The following is a 23,393-nucleotide window of genomic DNA, read 5'->3' as shown; positions in this document are numbered from 1 at the left end:
ATAGAGGAGGGATGCTGGATAGAATGCCCCCATGTCTCCTCTTCTCTCTCAGCTGAGGGAGACTGCACCTGGCCTGGGTTTCCCGCAATGCTCCCTCAAAGAGGTTCCCGGGGACGGGGTGGAAACTGAGGTTCAGGGAAGAGGGATTTGCCCAGCCCCAGCCCCCCATCTGCCTGTCTGACTGCACCCTCACTCAATGGACTGAGAGGCCGCAGTGTCTGGGCTCCACTGGGGCTGAGAGGGTGAGGTGTCCTCTCCACGGGCTGAGTTCCCATGTGGCAGCAGGGAGAGGCCTCTCCTTCACCTCCTGCTCCTCCTCCGTCCCTGCCCTCACCTCTCCTTCCACCCGGTCTCCAGTCTTTCTTCTAGAATACAGAGCTGACCATGTTTGTTCACTGCCATGAATCTTAGGAAGCTTCTCTGACCTTAGGGCCTGGTCCTGGATCCCGAGCCTGGAGCAACAGTCCCTGCGTGATCCGGTGGTCTCCATCTCAGGTCCCTTCCCTTTCCCATCCTTGCTGGACCGTTTCTGCTTCTGGACAGCCCAACTCCCCTAATGGCCCAGCTCAGTGTCACCTCCTCCAGGAAGCCTTCCCTGACTCCCACGGGCCCTGCACATGGCTTGTTCACACTGGCTCCTAACTACTCATTTGAGGGTCTGTTTTCCTGTTAGAATCTGGGATCCCTGAGGGCAGTAGCCATGCTGGCGGCATCCCTAGTTCTTGGCATGAGGGCTGGCACACAGTGGATGCACGATGCTTGTATGTTCAGCAAGGGAACGTGTGAAGGAGAAACAAGTAAAGCGAGGGCGGGGGAGAGGAAGAGCTAAGACATGATCTAGCACATCTGTTCCCACCAGGGATCTGTGTGCAGATTAACATCCCTGCAAAGGCATTAATATGTCAACGGAAATGTAAGAGCAGGTGATAACAGCTCAAGTAATGCCACTTCCCAGTGACGCCTGTATTCCTAGGAGCCAAATTTCAGAAGAGCACCGAGCAATTGCTCAATCCCCAGTGCCTGATGGGAAAGACAGAGAACCCACATCCAGCCCCGTTTCCAAGTGCGGCTGTGAGCAGGGTGAGGGCTTGAGCAGGGCCCAGCCTCACTTGGGAGCAGGCAGGCTGCATCCAGGGGAGAGAGGTGATGGGGCCACAGCAGGGCCCTGGGGACAGAGGTCCAAGCCAGTAGGGACGTGAGGACCTCCACTAAGGAGCAGTGGAGTAGGGGCTGAGGGTTTGGGCCTGGGGGTCAGGCAGGCCTGGGGGCCTCCACCTAGAGGCTGAGCTGCCTTGGGCAGGAGACTAGACCTTTCTGAGCTTTGCTATCTGAGGACAGCGGGGGCTTGGTGAGGGACGTGTGAGCATACTGGGCTGGGTGGAGGCTGGCAGGAGGTGCTGCTGTTTCACTGAAGCTGCAGTGGTCCTGGACACCAGACTCATGGTGGACCCCGCCCTGTGCCCTGGGTGGTGGGATGAGGCAGGTGGAGATGTATGCAGGGGTGCGGAGCATGAGCCAGTCCTGGTGCTGAGCCTGCCCATGTGAGTCGAACGGTCACTCAATCTCTTTAAGACCCCAGGCCTGGGTGTCGGCCATAAAATGGAAATGAAGTTCCCCCTCTAGGGCTGGGGAGAGCATCTTGGGACCATGTCCACCGAAGGGTCCCAGACCAGGAAAAGAGACCTGGGCCACAGGCATGGCTCTGTCCCCACAATGCTGGGTATCCTCAGGCAAGTCTCTTAACCTCTCTGGGCTCAGTTTTCCCCTTATTTAAAATGAGATAGTGGATCTACAAGACGCTTTCCCAAGAGCTGGGGTCTGACCAAACGGGGTGCTGCCCCTGCTCCTTCCATGAGGCAGGAGAAGTGGCTCATGTGCCTGTGGTAGGCTGGGGCACTGGGGGCGGCCAGAGGGGTTCCTTCTGCCCATGGCTGGCCCCCTCCCAGCCACCATCCTGTCTTGGCATCACCTTCGCCTTGCTTTTGCACATGGGCTCTTTTGAGCTGAGCTTCCCTGAGGCCAATGGAAAGAAAGAGGCCTCCAGCAACAGCAGCTGGGGACGGACCCTGAGAGGCCCTCACCAGACTGCAGCTGAGGCCTGTGGGCATCCTCAGGTGGGCCCAGCGTCCCTGGGCGGCCGCCTCTGGCTAAGGGCAGAGCATTGTGGGACTGGGCTGAAGGCCGACTGCCACCTTTGGCTCCAGATCTGCGCAGCCCCCAGCACCCCCACCCCGCCAGGCGCTCACCTTGATCATCTGCGAGAGGTCCCCTGCATCAGCCAACTCCAGCACAATGTTCAGCTCGTTGTCTTCAATAAACGAGTCCAAATACTTGATGATATTTGGGTGGTTCAGTTGCTGCATGAGGAGAGAAAGATGGGAGGGGGCACCAGTGAAGATGGGACAGACCCAGTGTCTGTCTGCCACTGGCACCCTGCTGGCACCCGGTCACTGAGGCCCTGGCATTTGCTAGAGAAGTGGGTCCCAGGGAAAGAAAGGCCTGTGCTGGGGAGTCAGGAAGGCCTGGGTGACACTGGGAAAGCCACTTTGCATCCCCAAGTCTCAGATTCCTCATCTGTAAAACTGGCATAATGTTTTGAAGCATAGTTGTGAAGATGACACGGGTCAATACTCTTGAAATGTGTAACAGGGCAGCTGCACAGAGCTACGTGAGACTAAGCATGGACTTGTGGAAAAGACCCTCCCCCTCCTCCTCACCACCCAGACCCTGAGGGCGGCATTGGGCCCCACCTCTCTGTCCCTGTGCCCAGACACGGCCAGCCTGCAGGTGCTCCTCAGAAGGATCATCTCCTCCCTTCATCCTTCCCACTCTTTCTCAATCCCTGACCTATCTCTTGTGAAATCATTTTTTTAAAAAAATATTTTTTGTAGAGATAGGATCTCACTATGTTGCCCTGGCTGAAACTGAACTTCTAGGTTCAAGCGATCCTCCCACCTCACCCTCCTGAGCAGCTGGGACTACGGCTGCATGCCACCATGCCTGGCCCTAGTGAAATCTTGAAAAAAAATCTCTGGAGGCATGAGAGCCGCCTGGCTCATTTGCTCATGCTGAGACCCTGCCTCTGTCCTTCACACCACAGCCTGCATGTTTGCTGAAGTGGAGCATGGAGCTGGACAGAACGGTGCCCCCCTGGCTGGAAGTCAGGCCCTCCAGGCTAAGAGGAGCCCCTGGCATCTGTTCATAACAAAGCTGACTGTTTATATCGAAGTGACTCCAGGATCTGGGAAAGCAGAGGGGACTCGAATATCCTGCCCTGGTGTGGGTGTGGTCAGCCTAGTCCAGACACCAGCCGACCACCAGAGGCCGATAGTGAGCATATTTCCCAAAAGGCCTGGAAGTGGCTGGGAGAAGGATGCACTGTGCCCATCCATGGATTCTAAAATGAGGAGAGCCTGGGCAGATGTTACAGAGCCATGCAAGCCCCTATTCATTCATTCATTCCCCAAGTCAGCCCCCCATGTGTGGGCCCTGGGGGCCAGGGCAGTCTCAGCCACTGGCCCCAGTTCCTCCCCATGTGTCCATCCTCTCACCAGGTCCCCCCAGAGACTGATCCCTCTCTGCTATGGCGCCCACTGCCTGTCCAAGTCCTCAAGCCCCTGTTCTGGACCAAGGTGCTGGCCCCTGCCTGCCCCTCAGCCAGCAGCACTGTGGCTCAGTGAACATCCAGACACCACTCCGAGGAACCAGGCAGGCAACCTGCACAGCTCAGGACGCAGGTGTGGCACATTCAACCCTGGTTCCCAGGGGTGGCTGGGAGGAAGCCCTGTTGCCATCTCAGCAGCAGGCTCCCCTGTGGAAGCACCTTGGTCAGTAACAAATGTAGGTAATTTACACAGGGTGACTGGACTTCAGAAGGCAGCACACAAAGCAATACTAAGCAAAAAGAACAAACCTGGAAGCATCACATTACTGGACTTCAAACTATACTACAAGGCTACGGTAACCAAAACAGCATGGTACTGGTACAAAAATAGATACATAGACCAATGGAACAGAATACAGAACCCAGAAATAAAGCAGCACACCTACAACCACCTGATCTTCAACAAAGTTGACAAAAATAAGCAATGGGGAAAGGACTCCCTACTCAATTAACTGGCTAGCTATATGCAGAAGAATGAAACGGAACCCCTACCTTTCACCATGTGTAAAAAGTAGCTCAAGATTGATTAAAGACTTAACTGTAAGACCTCAAACTATAAAAATCCTAGAAGAAAACCTAGGAAATACCTTTCTCAGCATTAGCCTTGACAAGAATTTATGACCAAATCCTTAAAAACCATTGCAACAAAACCAAAAACTGACAAGTGGGACATAATTAAATGAAAGAGCTTCTGCATGGCAAAAGAAATGATCAACAGAGTAAACAGACAATTGACAGAATGGGAGAAAACATTCATAAACTATGCATCTGACAAAAGACTAATATCCAGAATCTATAAGGAACTTAAATCAATAAGAAAAAAAAAAAAAACATTAAAAAGTGAGCAGAGGCTGGGCATGGTGGCTCACGCCTGTAATCCCAGCACTTTGGGAGGCGAAGGTGGGTGGATCACTTGAGATCAGGAGTTCGAGACCAGCCTGGCCAACATGGCAAAACCCTATTTCTACTAAAAATACAAAAATTAGCCAGGCATGGTGGCAGGTGCCTGTAGTCACAGCTACTCGAGAGGTTGAGGCAGGAGAATCGCTTGAACCTGGGAGGCGGAGGTTGCAGTGAGCTGAGATTGTGCCACTGCACTCCAGTTTGGGTGACAGAGCGAGATTCTGTCTAAAAAACATAAAAATAAAAAAAAAAATAAGTAAATAGGCTGGGCGCGGTGGCTCATGCCTGTAATCCTAGCACTTTGGGAGGCCAAGGTGGGCGGATCACCTGAAGTCAGGAGTTCAAGACCAGCCTGGCCAACATGGTGAAACTCTCTCTCTACTAAAATACAAAAATTAGCCAAGCATGATGGCAGGTGCCTGTAATCCCAGCTACTCAGGAGGCTGAGACGGGAGAATCGCTTGAACCCAGGAGACGGTGGTTGCAGTGAGCCAAGATCGTGCCACTGCACTCCAGCCTGGGTAGCAGAGCAAGACTCTGTCTCAAAATAAAAAATAAATAAAAATAAAATAAAAAGTAGTTAGAGGACATGAACAGTGATTCTTCAAAAGAAGACTTACATGCAACTAACAAACAGGAAAAAAATGCCCAACATCACTAATCATCAGAGAAATGTAAATCAAAACCACAATAGGCTGGGTGCAGGGGCTCATGCCTATAATGCCAGCACTTCATGAGGCTGAAGCGGGAGGACTGCTTGAGCTCAGGAGTTTGAGAACAGCCTGGGCAACAGAGTGAGACCTTGTCACTACAAAAAAAAATTAGCTGGGCTTCGTGGTACAGGCCTGTAGCCCAAGCTACTTGGGAGGTTAAGGTGGGAAGATCACTTGATCCTGGGAGGTTGATGCTGCAGTGAGCTGTGATCACACCACTGTACTCCAGCTTAGATGATAGGGTGTGACCCAGTCTCAAAAAAAAAAAAAAATTACAATGAGATACCATTTCACACCAGTCAGAATGGCAATTATTACAAAGTCAAAAAATAACAGATGTTGGTGAGGCTGCGAAGAAAAGGGAACACTTATATACTGTCGGTAGGAATGTAAATTTGTTCAGACACCGTGGAACAAAGTCTGGAAATTTCTCAAAGAACTAAAAATAGAACTACCATTTGACCCAGCAATTCCATTACTGGGTATATACCCAAAGGAATATAAATGGTTCTACCAAAAAGACACATGGGTTTGTATGTTCATCACAGCGCTATTCACAATAGCAAAGACACCGAATCGATCTACGTGCCCAGAAATGGTGGGCTGGATAAAAAAAATGTGGTACATGTATACCATGGAATGTTATGCAGCCACAAAAAAGAATAAAAGTCATGTCCTTTGCAGCAACATGGATGCAGCAGGAGGCCATTATCTTAAGAGAATTAACAGAAACACATCTATACTGCATGTTCTCACTTTTATAAGTGGGAGCTAAATCCTGGGTACACACAGACATAAAGATGAAAACAGTAGACACACTGGGCTCTACAAGAGGGGGCGGGAGTGGGGCAAGGGCTGAAAAACTTCCTACTGGGTACGATGTTCACTATCTGCATGACGGGATCAGAAGCCCAAATCTCAGCATCACACAATATACTCTTGCAACAAACATGCATGTGTACCCTCTGAATCTAAAATAAAAATGGAAATTTAAAAAAGAAGGTGGGCCAGACGTGGTGGCTCATGTCTGTAATCCCAGCACTTTAGGAGGTCGAGGTGGGTGGATCGCCTGAGGTCAGGTGTTCAAGACCAGCCTGGCCAACATGGCGAAACCCCGTCTCTACAAAAATACAAAAATTAGCCGGGTGTGGTGGTGCACACCTGTTATTCCAGCTACTCAGAGGTTGTAGTGAGCCAAGATCGCGCCACTGCACTCCAGCCTGGGTGACAGAGCAAGACCCTGTATCAAAAAAAAAAAAAAAAAAAGAAAAAGGAAAATCCTCTTGCCCAGATTTTGTGTTGAGAAGGCCATCCTGCGCGAACACTGGCCATCACATCGCTGCCCTCAGCACACATTACGCTCCATAGACATGTTTTTCAGTTACCAAAGAAAGTGTCAACGCGAGTGAATGGCAAGTTGAAAGTGCCTTCAAATCTCTAAGACACGACCTACGGCGTGGGCAAACTGCTACTAGGATAAATGGGAACACCCTGCTCCTTCACCCTCCTCTTGAACTTCACCTCATTATGTCACCAGGAAATCTCACACCCTCTCAGGGAGGACTCCCCAAAAACTGCCCAGGTCATCAGCAGTCCAGGCATGACAGTTTCTCCAACAACGGAGAAATGAGAGGGGTTGGGTAGGAAGCAAAGCCCCATCAAGGAGGCGCTGGTTCCTGGGGAGGGTAGGAGGGAGTTTCCTCCACCGTTTCCCTGCACGTCTGAGGGCAAGGGGTTAAGGAAGGGCTCCCTTAAATGCCCAGGCAGTCTACAGAGGCACAGGCAGAAATGGACTCCAGATGTCCATTGGGCTAAATCCCCAAGGTCCAGAGAGGGGAAGGGATCAGCCACGGGTCCACAGCAAGCAGGGGCCGAGCTGAGTCTAGAACCTGGTCCATATGGAGTGTCCACTTCACAGCCTGTGGCCTCTTGGTGGGCCCAGGTGGGTCTGGAAGGGGACACACTTGGGCCAGGGACAGGGAAGGTGCTGCAGACACAACGTGGTTGGGCTTTGTCTGGCTGTGGTGGTGGCCAGAGGGAAGGGAGGGAGAGCTGAGAGTAAGGGTCCCTGTCCTTTGAATCTCTGCCATCAGGGGCTCTGCTCCCAAGCTCCAGGCCCTCTCGGATGTAACACAGAGTGTCTGTCTATGATCTGTCTTCCCCCTGGGATGCATCCTGGTGTCCAGCATTCAGTGGTGCTCAGAAATTGCACAGAATGAATGAACACACGCCTGCATTCCAACAGGACCCACCTTCTTGTCCCACGCTTGGCAGCTGCTGACCCCACCAGCCCCTGCACTTGAGAGGTTTTGGGTTTGGGTTCTTGGCATGAATGATATGATATGTCAACAGTCACCCCTCCAAGAACCACGTTTCCTTTTGTTTTGTAGGAAGCACCTCGTGCCCTGGCACATCCTGTTGACTTCCCATGGGCTACCTGTGGAGTGGGACCTGTGTTCTGGAAGGCGGCTGGCATTGGCGGGCAGAAGTGGCAACCAGGACGACTGGGTGGCCTTGGGCAGTGAGCGTACCACACACCAGCGCTGCCCCGAGCTCGTTAGACATGTTTCCTCACTGACTCCTCCAGCGTCCCTGTTGTCATCACGCCCCCTTCACAGATGAGGAAAGTGAGGTCCTGAGAGGCCCATGGCTGGCCCACAACCACACAGCTAGTGAGCGAGGGGTGTGTCCTCTGAAACCCAGGCTTGGCGCCCTTGGCTGCACGGCAGCCCTGGAGAAGGGGCCGAATCCCCTCCGCAGCCAGGTGGGCTTACGCCAGGCTCAGGCTCCTGCAAGGCAGGGGCTGCGGTGGCACATCTGTGTGACCAGGGACCAGACCAGGCTGTGCTCAGCATGCTCACCTGTGGGTTCCTTCACTCGGGGAGAAGGGCACATGAGGTGGGGAGGGGGCAGTGGGTGATCACGACAAACATTCCTCAGGGCTGGGTAAGTGGCAGCAAGCTGACCATTACTTAAACATTTAAACAATGTTTTCGAGGGATATTTTTTGACCTATAATAGTTAGTGGTAAGGACACCTCCTGCCTCCAGCCTTGACTCCATCACCCACTGTGGCCAGGGGCCACCAGAGCAGGCACTCACAACTCACACCCAGCCATGGCCCCCCGACTTGCAGCCACTTCAGGGTCTCCCCTTTTGTTCTGAGTGTGTATCTGGCCCTGCTGCCATGTCCAGCCTTCTGTCTCCCCAACCTCCTATAATCCACGCTGCTGCGGTGCCTGGAAGAAGGCTCACTTCGGCCTTCCAGATTCTGGGATGGTGCCCTGGCCTCTGTGAGGCCTGCCCAGGAAGCGGGTTTCCCCGGGGCTCCTGGCCCACCAGTCAATCTGCATCACCCTAGAAGGTCACCATCTGCTCCCCACCTGCTTCCCCACCAGCCTGGAAGTCCCCAAGGGCAGGACCAAGGCCTGAGAACACAGGACAGGGTGTGGCAGAATAAACTGCTAATCTGAAATTCTGCAGCTGTGGCTTCGGCGGGCATCCCTGCCACCAGCAGTCCCACTTTGTTGGAAACTGCCGAGCAAATCCAGTATGTTTCTCTTTTTCCAATATGGGGGGCTGGGCGCGGTGGCTCCCGCCTGTAATGCCAGCACTTTGGGAGGCTGAGATGAGAGGATTGCTTGAGGCCTCAGGAGTTTGAGACCAGCCTGGGCAATATAATGAGACCTCGTCTCTACAAAAAATTAAACATTTAGCCGGGCGTGGTAGCTCACGCCTGTAATCCCAGCACTTTGGGAGGCTGAGGTGGATGGATCACCTGAGGTCAGGAGGTCGAGACCAGGCTGGCCAACATGGTGAAACCCTGTCTCTACTAAAAATATGAAAATTAGCTGGGTGAGGTGGTGGGTGCCTGTAATCCCAGGAGACTGAGACAGGAGAACTGCTTGAACCAAGAAGGTGGGGATTGCAGTGAGCAGAGATTGTGCCACTGCACTCCAGCCTGGGCAACAAGAGCAAAACTCCGTCTCAAAAAAAAAAAAAAGAAATAAAATAAAAAATAAAAATCAGGTGTGGTGGCATGTGCCTGTGGTCCCAGCTACTTGGGAAACTGAGGCGGGAGGATTGCTTGAGCCCAGGAGTTTGAGGCTGCAGTGAGCTATGATCACGCCACTGCACTACAGTCCAGGCAACAGACTTTGCCTCTAAAAAAAAAAAAAAAAACCAACAACAACAACAAAACCAAAGAAAAAGGCTGAGAGGAGAGATGGAAAGAGGATGAGAAAGAGAAAAAGAGGGAGACAGACATGGAGACAGAGGCAGAGCCAGACAAGCTGCAGTCTGGATGTGGCCCCCACACTGAACTCCTCCCCTGGCCAAGCCTGGTCCATAGGCCACTGCGAGGCAGGGTCAGGGCTGCTGGACTTCTATGCCGGGTACTGCCATGTACAAGCAGGAGGGGCGTGCAGCAAGGAGGAAAGTCTGTAGGCAGCGACCCCGATGGCTGGGCAGAGTGATGAGACAGGGGCCGCTCCTGCCTGGCCAGGAGAAAACACACCAGCCGCTGCCCCTAGAAAGCTATCGTCTGTTAACTTAGCAGGGGCTGCGGATTCCTGGCACCCAAGGGCTGTGATGGACATGATGTGGCCCAGCCAGGGCCCCAGAACCTCCCGAGGAGGCAAGGCTCCCGCTTGGCCCAGGGCTCTCACCTTCAAGAGGCCGATCTCCTTGACGCAGTCCTGCCTCGCCTTGGCGTCCATCATCTCAAAGATCTTGGGTGAGAGGAAAAAGAGAAATAGAGTGGTTACAATCTGTGTCCAGTGTCCCAAAGGGGGCCACGGGGTCTGCTTTCCAGTCCCGGCTCTCCCACCGCCTCACCGAGGGACTCCGTGACCCCCCTGCGCCCCCAGCCCCTGTAGGGCTTGCTCACTGGGGGTCCCCCCAGCACTGTCCCACCACAAAACCCATCGTGGCACTAAAGAACCAAGACAGAGAGCCCAGGTGAGCCCCTCCCCAGAAGATGGAGAGAGAGGGCCGGGCACAGTGGCTCACACCTGTAATCCCAGAGAGGCTGAGGTGGGTGGATCACTTGAGGTCAGGAGTTCAAGACCAGTCTGGCCAACATGGTGAAACCCCGTCTCTACTAAAAATATAAAAATTAGCTGGGTGTGGTGGTGCATGCCTGTACTCCCAGCTACTCAAGAGACCTAGGCAGGGGAATTGCTTGAACCTGGGAGGCAGAGGTTGCAGTGAGCTGATCACACCACTGCACTCCAGCCTGGGTGACAGACTGAGACTCTGTCTCAAAAAAAAAAAAACAAAAACAAAATCAAGACAGAAACTGGTCCTTTTTTGGACAGAGGACCCCGCTACTCCTCCAGCGCCCTGAAGCTGCTGGTGTTCTCTCCCCATTTCCCCGACGCCATTCTCTCTCCCGGGCCTCCTCTGCCTAGGCTCTCAATCTTGTTCTTTAAGGACAAGTAAGCAAATCAAGGGGCTTGAGAAGCTTTGCTGGAGGATTTAAAGCCATTTCCTCCAGCGAAGCTGTGTTCAGACGGGCCCAGCGGCTCTCATGGACATGGCTCCTGTCGTGACTTTGCCGCTTGACCTACTTCCTCCATTTAGGAGGGACGCAGAAGGCAGGAGGCCCAGAACTGTGGAGCAACCGCAGGCGCAAGGATGGGTGGACATGGTATGAACCTCAGCTCCCCTACGACTCACCCTGGGGCCCTGGGGGGTTATGAGATTTTCCTCATCTGAGAGATGAAATGACAATCCCCACCCACGGGACTGTTGAGAGGCTCCATGTGCTCCTTGCATGACCCAGTACACAGCAGGCGCTCAATGCATGCTCGCTTTTCTTTTCCTTTGCAGTTCACAGTGAACTTTCATCAACAGGAGTCCACCTGGTTCTCTCTGTAACCCAATGAGTTGGGTGCTGTTTCCCTCGTTCACAGAGGAGGGGAGAGAAGGGACTAGCCTGGGCACCCCGTCCAGATGCAGAGACCGCCTCCCGAGATGCAGCTTTGACCCCATGGGTCGTCAGCTCACCTGCACCTTCTTCAGAGCCACCGTCTTCCTGTCCAGCAGGCAGGTGGCCTTGTACACCTCGCTGAACTGTCCTCGGCCTATCTTCTTTTCGATCTGGAAGTCCGCCAACGAGCAGCGAAAAGACAGGGTGTTGAGGTGCCTCTGGAAGTGGGGACAGAGGGCCTCCGTGAGCAGCCAGGCTGGAGCAGAGGCCTGGGGATGACCCCTAGAGCCCCAGCACCCCAAAAGCACCCTCTAAAGTGAAGGAGGGACTCTGCTGCCAACCCTGCTCTCGGAGCCTCCCAGGCAGCCCCCCAGGGGCTTTCTGCACAGGGTCCCCTGGGTCCCCTCAAGGACCCCCAGTGCAGGTGAAAAACAGGCTGTTCACGCTCCCCACTGCCCTCATCACCACCTTCATTATCTGACTGCTTGTTTGTTTGCTGTCTCTGAGTCCCATCCCCGGGGGCTAGCTCCGTGGGATCATGGGCCTTCCCCATCTCATCCTCTCCTGAATCCTTGATGCCCAATTGGGGTCCGGTAAGCCGGGTGCAGCTCAGGTATCCCCAGCCCGTGGCCACCATGCAAAATGCCCCATGTCATCATAAGAAATGGCAAGTTCCCTTCCTGGGGCAGCCGTTCCCCATCTCAGACAAGAAAAACGAGGTTAATATTCGTAGCCTTGGCCAGGGGTGGTGGCTCATGCCTGTAATCCCAGCACTTTGGGAGCTGAGGCAGGAGTTCGAGAGGTCAGGAGTTCGAGACCAGCCTGGCCAACATGGCGAAACCCCGTCTCCACTAAAAATATAAAAATTAGCTGGGTGTGGTGGCACATGCCTATAATTCCAGCTACTCAGGAGGCTGAGGCACGAGAATCGCTTGAATCCAGGTGGCAGAGGTTGCAGTGAGCAGAGATCATGCCACTGCACTCCAGCCTGGGTGATGGAGACTCTGTCCACCTCTGAAAAAAAGGTGCAGCCTTACACTCTGAGCCCATCCTTTAGATAAACTACCTTTTTTAGGGTGTCGTGAAGAAACCAGAGCTCCACAGACTCTGCGAGGCCAGCACTGGAACACATGATCCTGCGCTAGGACCTGCCCAGGGGTGGAGCCTCCAGGTGAGGCCACAGTGGCCAGGAGGGCCCCAGGACACCTGTGCAGTGAGTCCTCAGGAAAGGGCAGGAGGCGGCGCCAACACTGGGCCAGGGAAGGAGGAGACAGACAAGGGGAGAGGATGCCACATCTCTGGCCTGCCCTACGGTGAGATGGGCCCGGCTGTGTCTCCATTTGCCAGATGAGGCAACTGGGGCCCAGAGGGGCCAGCCATGCCCACATCACCCGGATCCATGCCACCGCCCCCACTGAAGCAGGAACAAGCAGTTCAACTTTCTAGCATGAAATGGGCCTTTGGTGAGGGTCACACTGAGCTGGGCACTGCACCGGGGCGTCTGTAGGAGTCAGCACCCTGGCGGAAGGCATCAAGACCAAACCGAGAACTACAGGACTGGCCCTTCTGACAGCTGCTTCCCCACCTGGAAACACCAGGAACTGCTGGCCGGACCAGCTGGGTCTCAGCCTGAGATGCCTGTGGAGCAGGGGCATGTCTCCTGGGCAGGTCTAAGCTGGGTCCATCGACTTCTCTGTCCTTCTCCCAGAGTGCCTGAGAGGAACCCGGTTACGTGGTGATCCCTACTCTGGGACCCTGAATCATGACTTAATGAATAATAGAAACTCACTGGAAAAGCAGGGGAAAAAGTAAAGTGAAAATGTCTCTTCCAGGCCAGGCGCGGTGGCTCACGCCTGTAATCCCAGCACTCTGGGAGGCTGAGGCGGGCGATCACTTAAGGTCAGGAGTTTGAGACCAGCCTGGCCAAAAAATTTTTGTAAAAATACAAAAATTAGCTGGGTGTGGTGGTGTGTGCCTGTAAATCCCAGCCATTTGGGAGGCCGAGGCAGGAGAACTGTTTGAACCTTGGAGGCGGAGGCTGCAGTTGGCCGAGATCATGCTACTGCACTTTAGCCTGGGTGACGGTGGGACTCCATCTCAAAAAAAAGAAAACGTCTCTTCCAGATTTGGCTGAGGGAACTCTACAGAACACCCTCCTGCAGGAGTGAGTGATGGGAGTCCAGGCCTCACAGCACACAGCAAGGTGAGGGCTGGGCCAACCTTGACTTTGAAGCCTCGAGGCCTAATTACCTCTCATGGTGGGTCCTGCCGGAGGACCCGATCTGGAGGGCTGCTGGAGGAGGAAGATGATGATTTTATCCACCATGTGCTAATGTCTGTCGGGTAAATACACCTGTACACAGAGCACCCACCTAAGAAGAGCAGGCATCCCGAGTGTCTACTGCATGCTGGGCTCTGTGCAGACACTGCCCAAGTGCCCACTCTTTGGGTCCTCAGAACAACCCGGTGAGTGGGCCTCACTGCTGTCCCCACTTCAGGAATCTGAGGCTTGGAGGGTAGCAGTGACCTGTTCTGATCAGGGAGCAAAGAACAGCAGAGCTGGGGTGTGACCCCAGGACTGGGGACTGTGGTGCCCAAGCCCTTGCTCCATATCGGGTGGGCTCTCAGCTCAGATCCCTCCTCGGCTTTTCGCTCAAGACCCCCTGACCAGCCAGGCCTGCCACTTCCTGCTCCAGCCTCCATTCTTTCAGTCACCTGAGCCCTGCCCCAGGCCCCGCCCCAGGCCCTGCCACCGGCCTCTTCAAAAGAGGGCCCCCGTCTAGTCCCCTCCACGTCCTCTGCACTGAGGCTCTGACCCTGCCCAGAGCAACTGCTTGGAGCATGTTTGTGGAATGACACATGGAATGTGCCTGACACGACCTGGCGCACAGTGGGACTCTGTGACTCAGACGCCGTCACCTCTAGGAATGCAGCCAAAATCACATACCCTCATAAATAGCCAGGGCGGCTTTCTGAGCACTTAGAGGAATCGCACGTACTCATAAAAATAACCATGAGGTGTTGTACATTAGACACCTACTATGTGCCAGTTTCCAGCTGCTTAGACAACTCTATGTCTCCAAACTCCTAATAGCTTCATGAAGCAAGGGTTATGAATCCCATCTCGCAAATCAGGAAACAGGCTAGAACTCCCTGTCAGATCTAGAGCCAGCTGCACTGCTGGTGATGGGGGTGGGCTCCCTCCCCTCTTGGGCCTCAGTTCCCCCCAGGCACAGTGAAGGGTTTGGAGGAAGTGATCCCTGAGGGTCTTTGCCCTGGAAGACCAGGCTTCTTACTGTGTCTAGTGGGAATCTGGCCGGGGTTCCCAACACTGCCTGTCCTGGGAGGCTACACTGTGCAGCTCCACAGTGGGGCCGAAGCTCCTGGTGGATGTGGGTGGAGGTGGCTGGGGCTCCAGCTGCTCACATGCATATGGATGACCCAGATTTGCATTTCTTGTCACAGTCCATCCGACCCAATTAGAGGCCAGCTCCTCTGGTGGGGCAGCCTCCTAGACGGAGCACGTGTGCTGGGGACATGGTCCAGCAGGCTCTGGGGCACCACTGCACTCCCAGGGCTGCCATGGGACGCTGTCCCCAGGGTGGTCTCTGCTCAGGTGTAGGGCACCTCGAGACACCAGGCTCCTGGGGGCAGCTGCCCGGGCCAGCAGAGTCCTGGCCCTGGTGCACCTGGGGGCTCCCAGCAGAAGGGAAAGGGTGAACTGTGTCCTTGGCCTGGAAGGCCTGGCTGCTCTCTGCTGCCACCTCCAAGACCTCCCCCCGCTCCTGGGTCAGCTCCCCGCAAGTTCTACTTTCGCCCCTGCAGCCAAGTGACCCTGGGCTGGTCGTCCACACATAGGCACAGTAATGCCGGCTCCAGGATTTCTCTGAGGACTCTGGAAGATGATGTTGGTGATAAGTGTCTGTGTGGCTCTAAACTGCAACACGGGCATGGGGCTGGCCCCAGAACAGTGCGCCCAGGGTGGCCCCAAATGTGATCACTGCTGACTAATGACCGACCACCCCGATGGCCTTTCAGAAAACTGGTTTCTTTTTTTTTTTGAGATAGAGTTTTGCTCTTGTCGCCCAGGCTGGAGCGCTGTGGCGCGATCTTGGCTCATTGCAATCTCCGCCTCCCGCTTGAATCCCGGGTTCAAGCGATTCTCCTGCCTCAGCCTCCCAAGTAGCTGGGGAGTAGCAGGCACCCGCCACCACACCCGGCTAAATTTTTTGTATTTTTAGTAGAGATGGGGTTTCACCATGTTGGCCAGGCTGGTCTTGAACGCCTGACCTCAGGTGATCCACCCGCCTCGGCCTCCCAAAGTGCTGGGATTACAGGCGTGAGCTACCGCGCCCAGCCCAGAAAACTGGTTTCTGTTGCTCACTGTCCCTGCTCTGTGTGAAACCCTGTTGTGGCTCCTGGGGAAAATAACACCCCCAACCCCACCCCAGGGCACGAGTTGGCAGAGGGGTAACCACTGCTCTGGCTCTGATGTTGAGACTCCAATGCTGGGGCCTGGAGGCTGGGGCTCAAACCTCAATTCTGCCACTTCCCGGCTGTGGGCCTTGGGCAAGCCTTCTGGGCCTCAGTTTCCTCTTTGGAAACTGAGGAGATCATAACAGTATCCCCTTCAGGGGGCTGCTGGGGGTTAAATGGATGAGCAAATGCAAGCCCTTGGAAGAAGGGCCTGGCACTAGGTGCTGGGACATGTCATTCTCCAGTTGTTGTGGTGACGGTGATTGTGCTGCTATCTGTCGAATGGGCCTAGTGGTGGATCTGCTTCCCCGGGGGCTGGGACGGCCTGAGCAGTGGACAAGCCCAGGGGTTCTTGGCTGTTGATATCATCACTCTGCCATTCCCACCCCTCGGCAGGTGGCAGTAACCTTGGGGGCTGCAGTGAGGCGGTGGGGCTGACGTGCTCCTGCGGGCAGGTAAGAGACACAACCTTGCGACTTTGTCACCCAGGACCATTTGTCAAGGGACCATGCTAGGCAAGAGCCGCCCTCAGCCTCCCTTCCAGGGCTGCGCTGTGGGGCAACACCATAGGAGGCCACCTCTGACTCCTCGGGCCCCTCTGCCAGGGCACGGAGCCCCTCAGCTCTCCCCAAAGGCAGAGGAGACGGATCAAGGGGCTGGGGGACAGGGAGGCTGACCCTGCAGCGTCACCACTCGCTGTGCTGCCTGTCACCGCGGGCACGAGGGAGGAGGCCTGGGCTGCCTGGGGCAGGCACATGGGATTTGAGAGGAGGAGGATGGAGGAACCGCTGGAACAAGGGCCCTGGGGAGCAGCAGGAAATTGGTGAGCAGGAGCCAATCAGATGGCCGAGGTCCCCGAGCCACCACCATCCCAATCCCACCTCCCAAGAAATGTCGCTGGCCTTCTCAGGAAGAGGCAGGGCATGACTGGGAGACTGGGGGGCAGGGAGGATGTCTCAGACCACTGTAGCTACCCCCACCCAGAAAGCTCTGAGAAACCCACGCTCTCTTCTCCAAGTCAGATCAAATTAGGCCACAAACACCCCCCACCCTGCGCTAATTTGAGTTTAAAATGTTTGAACCACAATCAGCCTCAGCCATAGACAAATCTTTTTTTTTTAAACAGGAGCATAAAATTACATGCTAAAAAAATAAAAATGCATTCGCCCAATTAATTTTCTGAAATCTCATTAAAAAATTTAGCCTGACTAAGTCAGACTTCTGACCTGAATTTTAATCATCTTTACACTGGATGGGTCTTTTTTTCCCTGATATTTGCAATGCATCATTAATTTTAAGGCAACCGTTTCTATGATTTTAAAAAGCACACTTCATCAGGATGACATTTCTTATAAACGAATTTCACCTTTAAAGACATCTGACACCGTGGGTAGGGAACCTCTAATGGATTTGGTAGATGTGTATATAGCGATATATTTTAAATCTGTGTTGCACAAAAGGGCACGATTTACAAAGACTCCACATTGTCGGACTTCTTCTGAGGCCAGCTCAGCTCAGCTCCTCACGATCTGGCTAACTTCAGACCCAAAGCCAATCTTCCCTTTCAAAGACCTAGCTGCCCAAAGGGGCACTGTGGGGTCCCACGGGCCTGGACCCAATCCCAACTCTGCCCCTTGACGGTGTGATGGTAGATTATGACATCAGCTTCCTTCCCTGCAAAATGGAGCATTGAGTAAGCAACTCCTCTGAGTCAGCAGGAGTACTAAGTGAGATGAGTCCCAGGCACTGGGCTGTTTGTACAAACACCACCATTACTGGCTCAGCTAAGACGTCTGCACCGCACTCCGTGGGCCCCTGGCTCATGAGATCAGTGAGCCAATGCCCATCGCAGGGAAGACTCCTAATAACAAAATCCAAAACGATCTAAATCTTTGTGGCTCCCCCAGGACAATTCTCATTAACAGAGTCTGGAAAAACCTAAGCTTAAACATACGAAAGATGATCTGGAACCAGCTCCGACGACTCACAAGCAGAGACATAAACGGCGAAACCACAAAGAGATCCAGCTGCCACTCCTGACACCCCCCCTCCCTCATCCCTTCCATTACCAAGTGCAGCTGCTTTCCCCTGGAAGTCTCTGGAACCCTCTCTCCCCATGTCCAGCCCCCAGTGCTGCAGCCCCATGAGGCATCATCTCACCTGGTGAAGAAGGGCCCTCCTTACCTCCCTATTTTTACCTTCCCTGAGCCTTGAGTACCAGCCACCAGTGATCTATCTAGAACCCAACCCAAGTACCCTCTTGCCACCTGAAAACTCATATTGGGCTCCTCATTTGCTACAGATTCAATTTCAAATGAGACAGTATGGATTTGAGACCTTCATAAACACCATACATTCTTTTACCTTCTCTAAGCATAGGTATTTCAACACCTTCTCTAACCTGATTGGCATGCACCTTCAGGTCTGGGGCCTCTCCCTGTCCTACCCCAAATTCCTGATGATCCATCTAGCAGACTGGCCTCCCCATTCTCTGGGCTCTCCCAGCATCTGTCCACCCTCCCAGGGAGCTTCCACCTCTGCAACATGCAGAGCTTCTCAGCAGACTGGGAGCCCCCCAAAGGCAGGCACTGGGCACTTCCCATGGCAGAAAAAAAAAAATCAAAAAACAGTTGCTGAATTGACAACAGTTAGCAGACACTGAATTTCTTTTCTTTTTCTTTTTTTTTTTTGAGATGGAATCTCACTCTATTGCCCAGGCTGGAGTACAATGGTGCAATCTCGGTTCACTGCAACCTCTGCCTCCCGGGTTGAAGCGATTCTCATGCCTTGGCCTCCCGAGTAGCTGAGATTACAGGTGAACACCACCAAGCCCAGCTAATTTTTATATTTTTAGTAGAGACAGGGTTTCACCATGTTGCCCAGGCTGGTCTTGAACTCCAGACCTCAGGTGATCCATCCACCTTGGCCTCCCAAAGTGCTGGGATTACAGGCGTGAGCCACCGTGCCCGGCCCACTAACTGAATTTTAATAGCCATTGATATTTGGTCATTAAACCTTAACCAACTAGCATCACTGCTTTGGGAAGATTCTGATAAAGATTTTGGCCTGTGCAATGCACACCTAGAAAGAGCTGACCCCATCCCCTGCAAAGTTCTGTCGGAAGAGCACCCAAATATAACTGAACTTGGCACATCCCAACTGGGTTTGCAAAGACCTTCCAGATGGAAGACACATTAGCCGGGGCTTTCTCAGGCAAGAATACCTTTCCCCTTCTTGGAAATTCACGTGGTTCTTAGTGTGTCGGGTGAGGCTTACGCTTCATTCCCAATAAAAGCTCTCTGCAGCACACTGGTAAAATTTTTAAAGCATGAGGCATTTTAAGCTTCTTTCCTCAATTCCATTCATTCATTCATTAGAAATCTCTATAAAACCAAGCATGTTCAGCTTTCCTAAGTATATATGAATTTCATATATGGTTCTGCCGCATTCAGCAAATATTTTTTCGTGTGCTGCTGGCTCTCAAGGCTAGAAAGCTTCCTGAAATGAACAAGCCACTAGCCTTGGTCATAGCAGGTTAACAAAAACCACAGTTCGGGTGTTTGTAGTTTCTTTCTTTCTACACTGGGGGTATTATCCAGCTCGGAGGTCTTTAGCTATGAAAACAGAAATGGTTTTTAAAATATAAGATCCATGACATACCATTTCCTCAGTACCCACGATGTGAGGTGCTGTGTTGGATGTTTACAGTAACTATCTCACTTAGTCTTCACAGCTGCCTCATGCGGGAAGCAGCATTATTATCCCATTTTATAGATGAGGAAACTGAGGCTCAGAGAGGTTGCTTTCCCAGTCTCACCAGGCTAATGAGAGTCCAAGAGCTGGGTGTGGAACCAGCCTGGCCCACATCAAAGCATTCTTAGCCTGGCTCCTTCCGCTGAGGATGGTTTCAGGGAAGCAGCGGTGCCTCCTGCTATCAAGGAAAATGCCTGGCCCATTAATTCCAGGCATTTCTATGTCCTGAAACAGGCGAGACACGGCTGGGATGTCTCCCCAGACAGTGTTTAAATCCCCAAGGCTTCAGGAGCCGAGGAGAAAGTCCTCCATTCCCATCCCAACCTGGAGCCGGCGCAGCACATGGGTGGCCTTGCGCCTCCATTCTGCAAACCCAGCCAGATGCTGGTGGGACTGGGTGCATCATTGCCCGACAGCCGCTGCCCAGAGCAGCCCAGCTCCGAGTAATCGTAACTAATTACACTTAACTATGTCATTACCCTCTCCAACATGTGCGACGAGACGTCGCGAACGCTGCCACCGCAGCCCACCGCCTCTTCGCCTTGCTCGTGAAATAATTACGGGGCCCTCTCCTCTGCCAAATGAGGTTGTAATTAACCCTAATTGCTCAAAATGCAACTGGCTAATTCTGGGAGATTAATCAAGGGGGATTCAATTGTTAGTGAATGACTTAATATGACAAATTGCTACATTACCCGAGGAGGCCCTGCTGCCCCCAGCCATCAGCACCATGTCCTGGTAGACTCTGGACCCACAGTGTCCTGGGGCTTTCTAGCTTTATGGGATCTGCCTCCTCAGATTCTACCTAGGAAATGGGCCCCTGCATGAGTACAAATAGCATAGATGCCCCATGGACCCTCTGCATGCTTGTGTGTATGCATATACACACACCCCCACCAGATACGCACACAAACACAGTGTCCATTAGCTCAGGTGTCGCCTCTGTGTCAATCTGCAGCATCACTGCCCTCCTTTGGCTGATGCAGCTGTCCACCAGGGAGCATGACTTGGTGATAATGCAAGCACAGGAGAAAGATTTCAGACCTACCAGCCTCCTTAGCCTAGAAGCTTTGTGCAGTGCATAACCTGTACAACTGTACATGGCGACCTTGCCATTGAGGTCAAACATCAGCCAATCTGAAGTCTTCCAAGAGGGATTAGGCAGTTAGAAGCTGTAATCAAGCCCTCCATGGCTCAGGAGGGTGGCTATCTCTGAGCCTCCCCTGAATTTAGGTCTCACATCCTTTGGACAAAAAGCCAACAGCATATAAGAGAACTTTTCATCATTCTAAGCTGGCCACAGGACCCTACAGGATCTGGCTCTGCTCGACCTGCCCAGACAAGCTCTCTGTCCCCTCCAGGCCTTTGCATGCCACTTCCATGAGGAAGCCTCTCTGGCCCTGGATCAGGTGCCTTGCTGGGCTCCCTAGGCCCGCAAGGTTCTTCTGCTCAGTTCCTTATCTTTCTCTCCCATGAGGCTGTGTGCTTCCTAAGAGCAGACCGGAGTGTGTCTTGCACACAGCCCCGTCCCACATGGGTACACCGCACACGCATCCATAGTTCCTTAACTCAGTGAGCATGTAGGGCCCCTCTGTGCCCGGCGTGGGATCGTCCCACCAGCAAAGCCCCGCTCCAGGGGAGCTCTTGGTCTATAAAGTAAGGCAGACCCAGGAACTAGTGCCCCAGTGAGACATGATCACGGGCATCGCCCAGGTGTGTGGACACAGGTGCGCGGGCAGCCCAGAGCAGAGAGCAGGGTGGAAGTGGAGGTCTCCCCAGAGGGAGCAGCATTTGCACTGACTTGGAAGAGGGGTCAGAGAGGGCGTGCCAGGCCCGGGCAGCATGGGGTGCACAAGGCAGTTCAGAAACCTAGAAGTCACCTTCAGAAAAGCTGCTGAAGCCTGCCTGGCTCTCCAAGGTATCTACAGAGAGCGTGAGGCAGGCGTTAAGAAGCCAGTGTTCTCCCAAACTCGGTTGCTTCTAGAAGAGGCTGAAGGGGGCTGAAACACAGTTAAGACCAAAATGGGAGGCAATGTTGGCTCACTGTAAGAAAGAATTTTCTGACCCGCAGTACAGTCAGCCCATTCCTCTGAGTCCCTCGCTGTTCTCAGGGCCTCCACAGCACCCTCTGTACTCTTCCATCCATGCTGATCCCTGAGATAAAGCTGTTCCATCCACTTGGAACACTCCAGGGGCAGGATCAGGGTCCAGGGTCCCAGCCTAGAGCTTGGCAGAGGAGGCTTCTCTGAGTATTACTGAATTCAATGATGAGCTCACTAGATTTGGTAGTGAGCTCCCCGTCACTGGGAGCATTCAAAAAGAGGTTCTGTTTCAGGGAGCTGAAGGGTTTCCACCAGTAGGAGTTTGGACAAAGGAGGCTCAGGGATCTGTATTCCTTGGGAACTCTTCAGTGTGCTGCAGACAAAGGTAAGGGGCTTACCTGTGGGTCAGGAGGATGCACAGGCCCCAGGGTGTGACAGAGGTTGTTGGAACTCCCTCCATGGGGCATGTGGCCGGGCTGTCCTGCCATCCTGCATGCCAGCCTCACGAGGGCACGACCTGCAACAGAAAACAGCAGCCTGTTCACTTTCTCTTTGAGATCCTCAGAAGGAGGAGGGACTTTCGCTCACCCCATTTTACAGATGCGTGAGCTGAGGTGCAAAGCTGTTCAGTAATTTGCCCACAGTCACCCAGCTCTGAAGTGGCAGGGCTACAACTTGACACCCCCGGGTGACACAGTCTCCTTCTGTTAGACTGTCCTAAGTCACTAGGATTATCCCCAATGGAAGAGGCTCCAGGCAGGGAAACGTCCATCAGCAGCCCCCAAGGCCAGGAAGGAAGACACCGGATTCAACCACATTTGCTGGAGTCCAAAGGCTTGTTCTTTCCACAGCACTGCCCCTGCTTCTTGGGGAGCAGTTCTGTACCCCTATCCCCCATTGTCACCCCCACCTATACCCATGCGGGCAGCCTGGGTGCTCAGAAGAGAAAGGCCTGGGTCAGGCTGCAGACAGCTGCTGTGGGAAGGAACCTACATCCTCGTCCTGGCTGGGCCCTGGCGCACCACATGTGTGACACAGGGAAGGCCAGGGCCAAGAGGTCCTGTTTGCCATCCTACTTAGACCCCTGTGCAAAGGAACAGCCCCCCTCAGCCTCCAGGGCTTGGGCTGCCCTGGGAGAGCCAGAGATGCTGGTCATAGGTAGTCACAGCAGCCACAGGTCCCTGGTTAAGCACCCACTGTGTGCCCAGTCCTGAGCTCAAGGCCATCTGAGCATCTCCCCCAATATTTTAGCCTCTGGCCTCCCCCATCAGACAAGTGCTTCTGGGGCAGGGTCTGAGGTTATCTGCATAGAAGCTGCGTGACCCAGCCACCGGGATCCTTCCTGATGCCAGGGGAAAAGCCCTCCTCCTCCCCAGGAGGAGAGACCTGCACTCACCCCACAAGCATTTCTGCAGCACCTCCTGCGTGCCAGGGATCCCACATGGTGTGCATGGAAGGGACTAGATCACGCATGTGATGGGGCCCCTGTTTCTGGCCGCTGCTCCTTCTCCCAGACAAGCCCTGGATGTCCCGAGGGGCACCTCTCGTGTGACCACATCCTAGGCAGAACCCCTTGAGGCCTGGCCTAGGCTCCTGGAGCAGTTCAGCTGTACCCCTGGAGAGCCAGAAGTCCTGAGGAATGGAGGGCCCCCCTGCGGTGGCCCTTATTCAACAGCTGAGGGGGTGAGGATGAAAGCCAGTCCCCTGTCTCAGGTCGGGGCCCTCCGAGATGTGACTCGCACCCTAGAGCCCCCGGCACGGTCAGCGGGTTTTGTCTGAGAAGGAACCTCTGGTCCGTCTCCTGCCCATTCCTGGCCTTGCCCTCCCTCCTCCCTGGGTGGTCCCCCCAGGGGCACTTCATAAATCCCATGCCTACATATCCCCATCTCAGGTTTGGCTTCTGGAGGACCC

General features: G+C 53.8%; 1 protein-coding gene across 6 annotated transcripts in view; it reads right to left on the bottom strand.

Annotated features, from left to right (window-relative positions):
• Positions 1–23,393, bottom strand: part of NEK6 (NIMA related kinase 6) — a 105,101-nt gene that overhangs the window by 38,255 nt on the left and 43,453 nt on the right. For all 6 annotated transcript variants that reach the window (XM_054501519.2, XM_054501522.2, XM_054501523.2 and 3 more), the window contains exons 2-5: positions 21,881–21,999; positions 11,289–11,429; positions 9,947–10,009; positions 2,247–2,357 (exon numbers count right to left, since the gene is read on the bottom strand). In XM_054501519.2, coding sequence (XP_054357494.1) covers positions 2,247–2,357; positions 9,947–10,009; positions 11,289–11,429; positions 21,881–21,970 — 405 coding nt within the window. In that variant the 5' untranslated portion in view covers positions 21,971–21,999. The remainder of the gene's footprint in view (positions 1–2,246; positions 2,358–9,946; positions 10,010–11,288; positions 11,430–21,880; positions 22,000–23,393) is intronic.

Source organism: Pongo pygmaeus, chromosome 13 (assembly GCF_028885625.2).
Source record: "Pongo pygmaeus isolate AG05252 chromosome 13, NHGRI_mPonPyg2-v2.0_pri, whole genome shotgun sequence".
NCBI lineage: Eukaryota > Metazoa > Chordata > Mammalia > Primates > Hominidae > Pongo > Pongo pygmaeus.
Note: the sequence above shows the minus strand (reverse complement) of the source record. Positions and strands in the feature narration are given on the sequence as shown.